This window comes from Bison bison, unplaced genomic scaffold (assembly GCF_000754665.1).
Source record: "Bison bison bison isolate TAMUID 2011002044 unplaced genomic scaffold, Bison_UMD1.0 scf7180017864196, whole genome shotgun sequence".
Lineage (NCBI taxonomy): Eukaryota > Metazoa > Chordata > Mammalia > Artiodactyla > Bovidae > Bison > Bison bison.
Genome location: NW_011494768.1, coordinates 2409930 through 2423180, shown reverse-complemented (window position 1 = coordinate 2423180; position 13251 = coordinate 2409930). Strand labels below are relative to the sequence as shown.

General features: G+C 43.7%; 1 protein-coding gene across 1 annotated transcript in view; it reads right to left on the bottom strand.

The window, feature by feature from the left end:
- Nucleotides 1-3997: 3997 nt before the first annotated feature.
- Nucleotides 3998-13251, bottom strand: part of SEL1L2 (sel-1 suppressor of lin-12-like 2 (C. elegans)) — a 64885-nt gene continuing 55631 nt past the window's right edge. The window contains exon 19 of the mRNA XM_010844155.1: nucleotides 3998-4291. Within this exon, the coding sequence (XP_010842457.1) occupies nucleotides 4076-4291 (216 nt within the window). The 3' untranslated portion in view covers nucleotides 3998-4075. The remainder of the gene's footprint in view (nucleotides 4292-13251) is intronic.

Below are 13251 nucleotides of genomic sequence, written 5' to 3'. Positions count from 1 at the left end.
ATGCAATCACTTGCAAGACTTGTTTATGACCTTTCTCAAGGCAGTCCAGTGCAGGGATTAAAAGCACAGACTCTGGTCCTAGTTGTTCTGGCTGTGTGGCCTTGGACAAGTTACTTGACCCTAGTTTCCTCTTCTGGAAAAGAGGGAAGATGATACATTACCCTTCAGAAAAGGTAGTTGTAAAGATCTAATGAGTTAATAATACATTTGGTTAGAACAGTGCCTGGCACATTATAAGCATGATATGTTGGCTATTATTATCCCAGACAGAATGAATTTTAGAGAAGCTTTCAAGAACAAATTATTGACTGCTATTACGATGTTGAATAGCTTACCATTTGTCTTACATAAAATTTCCTCTTGCTCATACAAAAAGACTGATTAATAAACAGATACTGCTTAAAGTCATTATTCCTTTTTAAAAAAAGAATGTCACAGGACCTCAGACAGCTGTTTTGCATCTATGGCAAAATCCAAACCTGAAATCTAAGAGATTTGCTCTAATATTCTATTAGGTGAAGATTGAATATTCCTTTTTTCAGAAGCACTTTATCTTCACCTAGAAATTATTTTCTGATTAACAAAACACAAATTAGGATAAATCATTTCACACAAGCACACGCCACAAAATAATGTTTCCATATCGATCACAGGCACAAATGCTGAATGAATAAATTAATTAGGTGGAAGGAAAAAAAAGAAAGCTAAGAATTAAAATAATCTCACGGCCTAAAAAATTATTCTTGCCACCCATGGAAAGGTTTTAAGACATTTTCTGGTATAGATCTTAATGTTATACTGAGAGTCTGGATTGGAATTATAAAACTTTGGCGCAGTAAGACATTAGAGAAATCTTTCTTGGTTTGCAGTTGAGGAAACTGAGTCCCGCAGAGAGACTCATTTGCCTGAGGTCACTAGCCAGCCCTGGAGAGACAGGCCTGGAATGAAGATGTTCCCGAGTCTTGTCCAGCAACCTGAGGCAGGCCTGCGCATTCACACAACCCCAGCAGAGCCAAGGCCCAGCCATCGCACCCACCCGGCTGGAAGTGCATTTGTGAACGTCCCCAGCACAGCTCTCCATCCAAGCACCGAGTCTTTAGCGAAACCCAGAGTCGGTGCCTTACACTGAATCTGTTTAGAGCACACTTCCGTGTCGCGGGCCACAGTAGACCTCGACCTAGGCTCTGTGGCCTGGCTCCCACCCCCAGAGATTTCCGTTTAATTCAGCCTTGGGAGTTTTAAAAGTTACAGAGCATCAGCTTTCCTAAGGCGAGAAAACTGTGAATCACAGATAAACTCCATCGTAACCTCCCTTGTGTTGTAGTTTGGAACTCTGAAGGACCAGCTGCTGTGCTGGATATAAAAACATGAGTCACTGTGCACTTCGTGACAGGCTTGTGCTGAGAGAAGGGGGTGAGCTGGCCCAGGCTGGGCGTGAGGAGGGGGGTGTGGACAAGTTGGTCACCCAGTGCTGACTGAGGAGCCCTGGATACTCAGGGATGAGAGGGTCGACCCCGCGCCCTCACAGGGCTCACGTGCAGCTGGACTGGCCGCAGGCCACAGGGAAGCTGACACAGCGTCTTTTCTTGCTACCAAAAGTCCTCTGACTGAGACACGTGCGGGAAGGCCCTGTGTGTAGGGCTCGGTGGTCAGTCACCAAGTGGCCGCGCAGGTGTGGGCGAGGGAGCTGCTACAGCCCCGGCTCTGGAGGAGAAGCCCAGAAACAGACGTTTGAATGATTCAAACACCCTCAACCACGCTTGCTCTCAGAGCCTTTGGCTCGTGTTCACTTGGAACAATGAGCTGAAACAGGGAAGATGAGCTCACCCTGGTCCCGCTCCTAGGTTTCAGGCAGTGTCCGCGTGACACAGCACGCCGCTGGGTCGTCTCCCTTTGTGCCCCGTCTGCAGCTATTCTCACAAGCTTTACCTCGAAGGAGCTCATTCTTCAGCCGGTCTTGGAGCCAGGGCTTACCGACTCTACACTCCCCTTTGCATTTATCCCATCTCTGATGTGCTCGCATTCCAGACACCTGTGAGAGAGAACTGCACGGCCAGCCTGTGCATTAGGCCCTGGCCTGAGCTTTAGATGTTGCCTGCTCCTTCCTTTCACATTTGTGAAGTAGGCGTTTATTGTTCCTTTGGAAATGGAACTCTCTAGTAAGTCAAGGAATGTGTGCAGGAAATTCTAAATACTTGGACCTCAGACAGGCCTGCATAGTTAATGACCAAGGAAAGACCATGGCTGGCATGTGGGTGTACAGTGTTCACAAAGCATCTGTGAAGTCAGGCTTACTGAAATCTCACAAATCTCCAGTCAGGTAGGAGTTAATCCCATTTGATGGAGGAAAGATTGAGGTTTGGAGAAACTATGCCCAACGTCACAGAGCTACTAAGGGGCAAAGCAGGACCTCAAACACAGGGTGTTTGGTTCCAAATCCGTTTCACACTCCTTTCTGATTATGATCAACATTATCAATGAACTCTCTTCCTGTCCCTAGTCTGGGTTTTCAAGTAGGCAAGTACAATCTTTTCCTGCCTAAACACCCAGCATTTTGGCTGGAGAACTACCTCTGGGCACTGAAACCACACTGATTGTTATCACCTCAACTGTCCCCATGTTCCAACCAATCTGCCATGAGCTTTTAGAGAATATTAAAAGTTGCCATTTATGGCAACTAGAAATTCATTCTAGATGCCAGACCCTGTGATAATTCCTTTACATACATTATCCCATTAATCTTCATACCAGCTCCCTAAGATCTTGAAAAAGTCAAAAAGTCATTCAGTCGTGTCCGACTCTTTGTGATCCCATGGACAGTCTATGGAATTCTCTAGGCCAGAATACTGGAGTGGGTAGCTTTATCCCAAGGGAAAAAGATGAAAAGATCAATCTTTTCGTTTTGCAGATCAGGAAACAGGCTCAGTGAGAGTGAGATTTAAGCCTGGCCCTTGACTTCAGTTGTGGGTCTCCTCACTTGTCTCCTCCCCCCTGCCCCAGCCCTGGGCCCCAACCCTGCCTCATCCATCAGGGGAGACAAAGTGCCAGGCCCTTTACCTTCTGTCCTTGGAGGCTTGTACCATTACCCACTGTGAGTACTCCACAGGGGAGTCCCCAGGGTTCCAGTGAGGAAAGGAAGAGAGGGGTGCAATGCTGGGCAGACCCCAGATGGTGCTGTTCACTACACGGCTGCTAAGGGAGCTCAGACAAAGACCCCGGTGAGGAGGCCGAGTCAGTCTCCGGACACAGCAACGCCATGAGGAAATTTGGTTCATCAGAGATAGACTGGTTCACCAGGTCATTCCCTCAAGATAACCGTCTGTTTGTAATATTTGCCTTTCTCAAATTCTGAGGGATCTGTGTTCTTGCTCTCCCCAAACTCTCCCTTCTCCCAAGTTCAGTATGTCTGCAGAGGCCAAGAAACAAACCCATTTGTCCTCTCGAAAGGGGACAGGTTGTCACAACCACAGGAAAATGGGTGATCTTTATCTCTAACTCAGGACTAGAGCCTGGAGAAGGAAATAGCAAGCCACTCCAGTATCCTTGCCTGGAAAATCCCGTGGACCAAGGAGCCTGATGGGCTGCAGTCCATGGGGTCACAAAGAGGCAGGCACGCCTGAGCGACTAACACACGGGACTAGAGCACCCCAAGACGAGAAGTTTGTAGGGGAATCTTAGCTGATGAGTCTCCAACAAACCTCTCCCCACAGGGAGTCACCTCAGCTAAGCAGGAGGTCTGAAACGGTTTCTTAGAGGACAGGCCCCAGTCTTTGTCCATTTTCCCTCAAGGCCCGTATAAGAAGTCAGCAGCAGGCCCCTGAGTCTGGGGGGGAAATTTTTTATTTAGTGAAGATAACCTGAAGTGGACTGGTTCCCGTGGGCAGGTTTTCCTCTGGTCCAGATCCTACCCATAGCGATTTCTAAGCAAGAAGATCAGCACAGCAACAATTAGGCCAATCACAAATAAATCCCAGCATGGTCCAATGGTGTTGTCCAGCGTCATCCATTTCCATCTCATTGTAAACTGCAGGCGACAGACATTCTGTCAAAAATAAACCCAAGCCTCCCACTCTATTCAGAACATCATCTCCCCCCATCTCTCTGCCCAAGAGTTGCTCGTTGGAGTTTCCAGAGATTTGGGACCTATTTGAGACAAACTTACATTAAACAACAGGATATCTTGGAGCAAATGCACAGTTTCCAATTTCATGAGGGCCAAGAACACTGGTATGTGAGCATCCGGACTTGTTTGAGCAGCCATGTCATATAATCTCCTGGCCAAGTGAATGTCCTGGAAATAGAACAGCCCATACTTATTAGGCACAGATTCTTTAGGAGTAATTAAGTGAAAGCCACTGTTTGAAATTTATCTTTGGTAGGTCTGAATGCTTCCCCAAATACCCCCTACCCCAGGATGCTCATGCCTTAATCCTTGGAACCTATTAATAGGTTATGAGGCTTCCCTGGTGGTCTGGTAGCTAAGACTCAACTTGGAGGTCCCAACACAGGGGGCCTCGGTTCAACCCCTGGCTGGGCTACGAGATCTCACATAATGCAACCAAGAGTTTGCGTGTCGCAACCAAGATGCAAATAATTAATTTTAAAAAGATAAAACGTAAAAACAAGATTGCTAAAGCCTATTAAAAATCTTTTTAAATGAATGTTAAAAAATGTTATGTTACAAGGGCAGAGCAAATTTTGCAACTATAAATAAGGTTTCAAATGTTAAGATAGGGAGATTGTCCTGAAGGACCTGGTGGACTCAATGTAATCACATGAGCCCTTAAACACTGAGTTTTCTCACAGAGCAGAAGAGAAAGGCAGAGAGATGTGGCAGAGGAGAAGTCAGAGGTTCTAAGCATGGGAAAGACTCAACTTCCTGTTACTGGAAGGGCCCCCTGGACAAGAGAAGGAATGTGGACAGCCAGCAAGGAAGTGGGGCCCCCAGTCCTATAAATGCAAGAAACTGAATTTGGACAATGATCTGAACAAGTTTGGAAGCAGATTCTTCCCCGAAGCCCTCTGTAAGGACCACAGCTTTGATTTCAAGTTTGCAGACCCTCTGCAGAGGGCCCAGTAGAGCTCACCTAGACTTGTCACCTACAGAAACAGTGAGACAAATGTGTGTGGTTTTAAGGCATTGAGTTTGTGGTAATTTGTTACGGCAGCCATAGAAAAGCAACAGTCTCCAAAGAGCTTTCTTGGTGTCACTGAGCCAGAGCTATGATTCCAATTAAAGGAGCAGGAGGGCAAACGCTAACAATACAGCTCCCAAAGCAAATGGCAATACAGACAGTGATGAGCATTTAAACTTCCTCCTTCTCTTCATGTACTTATCATACTTGAAGGTTTTGGATTTGTTAATTCATTGTCTCCAAGTCCTTGAAGACAAGGGTTTGAACTGCCTGTTTGCCCCTGAATTCCCAGTGCCTAATGAAGTGTCGAGTACATGGTAAGTCTTTGATAATACATCAAATGAGCGAATAAATGAGAAATGAATGAACAAACTACTTTGGCTCTCAGGCTGGAATTTGATTCCATAAATGACATACTATATTTTTAGGACCATTTCTTCCCATTAAATTATGCCATGACAGATCAAAATGGGTTTCTCTTTCATTTTCACCTACTTACGGCTTGTTTTTTGCTTGCTTTGTAGTTGTTTTGTTTCCCCAAACAGAATAATGAAAGACTAAGTAGAATTTAAAGGTCTACTCTTTTAAAGGTCTACTCTGCCTGGGTGCCTGTGGATTATTTTCAAGAGAAGGGGAAGGAGAAGAGTTTTTCACAAATTGTAGTCATCCTGTATGTCTCTGTCTCTCCTCCATCTCCTAGACTCCCATTACACAGGCCTTAATAGTTGTGAATCCTGAAGCCTCGGCTAAACACATTTCTTGGGTGGTGTCCTCTCAGCTGTGTTCTGCTTGTCATTTTTTAAATTTTTCCAAAGTTTTGTGGACTGGTAAATTTATGTTTGAGAAAGAGGAATAAGGCCTGCTTAACATACTTAAACGGAGAAGGCAATGGCAACCCACTCCAGTACTCTTGCCTGGAAAATCCCATGGACGGAGGAGCCTGGTAGGCTGCAGTCCATGGGGTCGCTAAAAGTCAGACATGACTGAGAGACTTCACTTTCATGCACTGGAGAAGGAAATGGCAACCCATTCCAGTGTTCTTGCCTGGAGAATCCCAGGGATGGCAGAGCCTAGTGGGCTGCCATCTATGGGGTCGCACAGGTTCGAACACGACTGAAGCGACTTAGCAGCAGCAGAAGCAGCAACATACTTAAAATTCAGGAGACTGTTCAGAACAAATCTTTCTGGCAACAGAGAAAATGGATGTTGTAAAAACTCTAATTTGTGTCTCTAATTTCAACAAATTCAGTGGCTGTTCATTTGAAAACATCCTGCAGATGATAACAGTGGTCACCCCCGACACGTGACAGGCATATTAACTTGAATGGGACGTTCGGAAAAAGGCAGCCTGTGTCAATATCGCAGGCATTCCTTCTTATTTGAAGCCAGCAAGAGCTATTAATTCATTTCTTGGGGCACAAATATCACAACTGAGTCACTTCGCTTATAATAAAAAATAGCAGAGAAGTACCACCATTCAAGTGGGATGAGCTGGCTCCTGGCCAAGGCGGCCTCACCATTAGCAGAGGGGGTGGGATGGGATAGGAAAGTCTTTCTTTAAAATTACCAGAGAAAGAAAATCCTGAACGTTTCTGGCTAGTTAGGGCAACTCATAGAAAGAAAATTTTATTACTAGACTCTGGAAAGACTCCTTGTTACTTGATCTTATTTAGTAAAAAAAAAAAAAAAAATCAAAATCATTTCCACACAAAAATTCCCCTTGATAAACAGTGCTTTGGTGATTCCCAAGGTTCATTAAATACGTCCATTGCACATCTAGTCCACTTACGTTTAACTTTTCTGTGGTACACTTGAGTTTATTTTGCTTTAAATTCACTGATTAGGAGATTATATAAACCGATCTATAGACTTCTCAAATGTTTCTGACTATAATGTCAGGTGTGCTGAAGTCCTGTTCAATGCTCACATGTTCAAAAGTTGCTCACAACTCAAAGATACAGAATTCTCCAGCAATAAAATATCTGGTTTATGAAAATTGTTCAATCACATGATGCAGGGGCTTTCCAGCCCAGAATTTTTACTACTACTACTACTAAGTCAGTTCAGTCGTGTCTGACTCTGTGCGACCCCATAGATGGCAGCCCACCAGGCTCCCCCGTTCCTGGGATTCTCCAGGCAAGAATACTGGAGTGGGTTGCCGTTTCCTTCTCCAATGCATGAAAGAAAAAGTGCAAGTGAAGTCACTCAGTCATGTCTGACTCTTAACGACCCCATGGACTGCAGCCCACTAGGCTCCTCTGTCCATGGGAGTTTCCAGGCGAGAGTACTGGAGTGGGTTGCCATTGCTTTCTCCGCCCAGAATCTTTGGGTGTCATCAAAAATTTCTTATACTGCGACAGAGATAGTTTCTTTAATAATCCATTCTTATTTTCTTATTATAAATACGTTACATTAGTGGAAACTTTGAAAATATAGAGGTGAACAGATGAGGGGAAAACTCCCACAATCTCACTGTACAGAGGTAAGTACTGATATTCCACACACATCCTACCAGCATTTCAGTGTTTTTATATTCATATATACATATTTTTAATTTAGGAATTTTTCACTCTGTATGATACTTTGTCTTCTGTTTTCTTAAGCTAACAATGTATTTCAAGCAATATACCACATTCTAAGATATTTCATTAGTCTATAATATTTGTATTTTTAATGGTTGCACAGTATTGCATAATAATCGCTGCTGCTGCTGCTGCTGCTGCTAAGTCAGTTCAGTCATGTCCGACTCTGTGTGACCAAATAGACGGCAGCTCACCAGGCTCCACCGTCCCTGGGATTCTCCAGGCAAGAACACTGGAGTGGGTTGCTGTTTCCTTCTCCAATGCACCAAAGTGAAAAATGAAAGCAAAGCCGCTCAGCTGTGTCCGACTCACAGCGACCCCAGGGACTGCAGCCTAAGGGGCTCCTCTGTCCATGGGATTTTCCAGGCAAGAGTACTGGAGTGGGTTGCCATTGCCTTCTCCTAATATTTATTAAATATTTACTGTGTAACAGCCACCACTGTTGTGGTGTCATTTAAACCCTATGACAATGCTATAGGGCAGATGATATTAATCCCATTTTAAAGATGAAAAAACTGAGACACGGAGAGCTTAAGTCACTCATCCAAATTCATATGACTTGTAAGTGCAGAGCTGAGATTTTACAGGTTTGTAAAATAAAAAAACTATTCATTCAGGCTGAAGAATTGTATCATCAGATTCTGTTCTCAAATGTTTTTTTGACATAGAGAGTAAGAAACACATGATACTCTATTTTTATTTTTGGAGTATTTTTCACTATTTTTTTGTTTTGATACTCTAAAATGGAAGAAAGCATATATGTTTTAAGATATTGACTAGAAAATCTATCCAAATTAAGACAAAAAGTGAGATGAAATTAGCCTTCGGAAATGAGTTTCAATATATTATAGTTAGACATACAAGATAACACATTTTTTTGGTTCCTGCAGGTAAAACAAAACCACATCTACTGAATAAACTACAAATAGATCTGTCAAAAATAAAAGTAATTATTGCATGAAGCATTTTTATTTCTCACTTGTCTGGTCTGACCACCTATTGAGTGTTAGAGCTGAAGCTTTAAACACCAGAACAGAATTATTTTCTGGAAAAGTCAAGTTAAAGTTAGATATTAAAATGGCCCTCTCACAAATATGACAGGACAAAATACACATCTTTTAGAAGGAGTCATAACCTTTCTTAAAGCATTCGGACAGTAATTTCAAGTAGAGGATTTATTTTGCAAAAAGAGAACTATGTTCCGCAACACGGAAATGAACATTGTTTTTCATACAAAGTTAAAAGCACATTATATTTCCTTCCTGACCACTTGCCCAGTCCCCATCTCTTCAAGAGAGATAAGTTTCATCTAAATTATTTCATCTGATTGATGGTTGTCATTTACAACTTTATTGCTACCTCTGTCTCAGGTATTCCTTTGGAAAAAGTCTATGGATTCATTACATATTCTAATGTATTGTCTATAGATTATAAGATAAAGTCAAGCATGTATCTGCTGATACTTTTTAAGTTGACCTTTATACTTTGAAGCCACCACTTCTCTGGTGGCTCAGACTGTAAAGAGTCTGCCTGCAATGTGGGAGACCCAGGTTTGATCCCTGGGTTGGGAAGATCCCCTGGAGAAGGAAATGGCAACCCACTCCCGTATTCTTGCCTGGACAAAGGAGCCTGGCAGGCTACAGTCCCTGGGGTCGCAGAGAGTGGGACACGACTGAGCGACTATCGCTCCCTCCCTCTCTCGTGTGCACACACACCATTTTGCACTTTGACCATCATTACGGATGTGTCTCTTCATAGCACACTGTGAACTCTTTGAAGGATGCCTTGTTCTTGTATCCTCAGAGTCACACACAGTGTTTCTGGACACAAAACAAGGACTTGATAAATATCTGAGTAAGTAAATGAACGAAGAAAAAGCAAGGCACGGTACCACAGAAGTTTAGGATCAGATAGATGTCTTTTAAATCTAGGGATTCATCGAAGGATTCATAGAGGAGATGATATTGGAGCTATTCTTTGAAAAATGGATTGGTCTTCAATGGGCAAAAATGTGAGAGGAGATCATTCCAGCAAATGGGGCGATATGACCTAAAGTCAGGAGGGTGCAGTTTAAGGGCGTGGGGGAAAGGAAAAGCAGCCTAGAAGACATATAGGGAAATAGTGGCATATCCAGCCATTAGTACCAAGGCAGGTTAGGTCAATGAGGGCTTTGAATGCCAGGGTAAGAAGTCTGGATTTCATTAGGCAATAGGAAGTCAGTAAGATTCTTTTTCATTTTTGCATTTGCTCATGTTTATATCTGTGTGTGTGTGTATGCACGCAGGCACGCTTTGGGGGAAGTTAAGTGGCAGAGTAACAGTATCGGAGTTATATTGTTAAAGTATAAAGAATAACCTGGTGGGGCTTCGCTAGATGTATGTACGTTAACTGAAGTAATGCTAACATCTGTAACAAACAAACCCCCACATTTCAGTGGTTTAACACATTCAACAGTCCATTGTGGGTGTTACTGGTTGGTGGTCAACTTTCCTGGGGTGGTTCTGTGCTACAGCCTCTGGGCGAAGCTCCATCTACTTAGCAACCTTGGCCCAGAAATGACACTCTTCCCTTTCACATCCTTTCCTTCAGTGAAAAGTAGTCACATGGATGTGACAGGACCTGGGAAGTGCAGTCTCAGACTAGGAGCCATATCCCAGCAGCAAGCACTTCCTCTATCGGAGATTGCACATCTTTGGCGGACAGAGCTTTCTCTGCCATACAGTTCAAGGGAGAACATTAGAATGAGGGAACCCTGAGAAGCCTTTACAACAAATAGGAACTTTGGCCTGAACCAGGATAACGACACAAGAACAGACAGGAGAGAATGGGCAACTGTTTTTTTCTCATGGTTAAATTTTTGAAGTACCTCTGAATCCAGTATAGATTGAGAAAGAATTTCATATTAACTTGTGAGCTGAGTGCTTATATTTCTAAATTAGTTCCAGTCATTTCTAAATTTCTCTCTAGGTACTATTTTGTGTTCCAAAACAATGGTGCGGGGACTTCCCTGGCAGTCCAGTGGTTAAGATTCCATGCTTCTACTACAGGGGGCCGGGTTCAATCCCTGGTCGGGAAACTAAGATCTTGCGTGCCATGTGGTATGGCCAAACAAGGAAACAAGAGCAGTGCAGTCAGTCCTGGTCTGCAGTTTAAGTCAAGCGAGCTTAACGTGAAGTCAGGTATTGGAGAATAAGATGTTGAGATGTTTCTCAATGAAGCCATTAGGATAATTCATCTATATCACTCAAGTCCCCAAATCTGCTCCTCAAGAAGGATGAGAAAAATAACCCATATTTTTGCATTGATTTACCAAGAGTTGATTGGTACCTTTCTTTTTCCAGAAGGCTTAACTACAGGGTTTACCAAAACCCTATCTGATTCTCCGATAAATCCTATTAAAAATGTTAGACTCACTTTTTCCACTGGTTTGCATGAGGTTTAAGTAACCAAAGGATGGTGAAGAGCCTTGCTAAAGACATGCGTAATTACCTGTTCTCCTAATTGCTTTCCTTTCATTAAACATCCCTGGTACAAGCTTTGGGCTTTTAATTATCCGCATATTTCTTTTAAGAATTAGAAGAAATGATATCTCGTCATTAATTTGCCTGCAAGATAGCAAGATTAATTAAACCTGGCTTCTGGGTACTTGATGATTATTTTACTAACCACTAAACAAAATAAATTAATAAAGACAAAGAGCAATGTCTCCTCATTAACTGAATCTAAAATTTCTGTGTCCAGGTCTGAGGTTAAGTGCAGCTTTTCCTTTTTTTTTTTTTGGTTAAATGTAGAGACTTTCTGTAGGAAAAAATATATGTGTGACTGAGAGACTGATCAAAATGAACTATCCATGATTTAACGAGAACCCTGACTGAAAAGAACAGAAATATGACTAGAAGGAAACTTCAAAGTGTTTTCCAGATGTATGAAATGTCTGTCTCGACAACTGCTATTTGACATCATGAAGAAAGTGCCTAGGAGAGAGCCCAGCAGTGGCTCCGCAGAGGAAAACCGACCCTCCTGAGGTGGCGGGTGGGCGTGCAGTTGGCCAACCCTGTGTCCCGACAGAGCCGCCCTCCTGGCTGTGGGGAATCAGGGCTAGACGACCTCACCGTGGTGAAGCCGCGGCCATCAAGTCCTCCTCGACTCACAGGGGCTGCGTGGGAGGCGCAGGAGAGCTCATCTGAATCTAACCCACGGGGTGGGGTCACCTTTATCCTCTATACAGACAATGCTCCTCTCACCAATGTGGTTATGTTTTACATGGGGAATGAGGAACAAAAGCTTTAATCCTATTGAAGCCTGATTTAGCAATCCTTCAAGTTCTCTTCTGATCTACATAACAGCCATTCCACACACTGTTTCTCGACAAAGCCCTTTCACAAAGGCTTATTCGTTTCATCCTTACAGCCTGAGGCAGGGCTTGTATCCCTGTTCTGCTGTACAGATGTGGATGACAGCTGGAAGGGAGGGAGTGTGGTTTGATAACATCCAAAGAATCAACCAATTTAGCTATTTGGTCCCGTCCCCTCTGCCCACATTTTATAAACACAGGAAAGTTGCACCTGCTAACAACAGGGATAACAGACTGCATTTGGATTTCACAGTCTTTTCACGACTTAGGGTGCCGGGGAAGATGAAGAGTCATCAGGCAAAAGGCAGGTGCAGGGGAGCACAGAAAGGCCAGGAGCTCTCCCACCGGACTGTGGGCACCTGAACAAGAAGCCCTTGCGGCAGTGTGCACAGGAGCAGTCGTCAGCTAGGAAATTCCCTGCAATAATTTCCAGTTACTAGCACAACTGGAAGGAGGAAGAAAGCACAGAAAATGCATTAATGCAGGGTCCACTCTTCCCACTAGAAACGTGGGGTCAGATAGGTCTGGGTTCAAATTCTGGTTCCATCACCAATGACCCCTGCAAACTCGGTCCTGTGATTTAACCTGCTCTGTGGTTTCCTGACGCAAAAATGGAGGCCAGTGATAGGATGCATCTCATTGAGTGGTTATGTGACTTAAATGAGGTGGTGCACACAATACACCAACACCTGGCTATTATTATAATCAGTTCAGTTCAGTTCAGTTGCTCAGTCGTGTCTGACTCTTTGCGACCCCATGAATCAGAGCACACCAGGCCTCCCTGTCCATCACCATCTCCCGGAGTTCACCCAAACTCACATCCACTGTGTCAGTGATGCCATCCAGCCATCTCATCCTCTGTTGTCCCCTTCTCTTCCTGCCCCCAATCCCTCCCAGCATCAGAGTCTTTTCCAATGAGTCAACTCTTCGCATGAGGTGGCCAAAGTACTGGAGTTTCAGCTTTAGCATCATTCCTTCCAAAGAAATCCAAGGGCTGATCTCCTTTAGAATGGACTGGTTGGATCTCCTTGTAGTCCAAGGGACTCTCAAGAGTCTTCTCCAACACCACAGTTCAAAAGCATCAATTCTTCAGTGCTCAGCTTTCTTCAAAGTCCAACTCTCATATCCATACATGACCACAGGAAAAACCAGAGCCTTGACTAGATGGATCTTTGTTGGC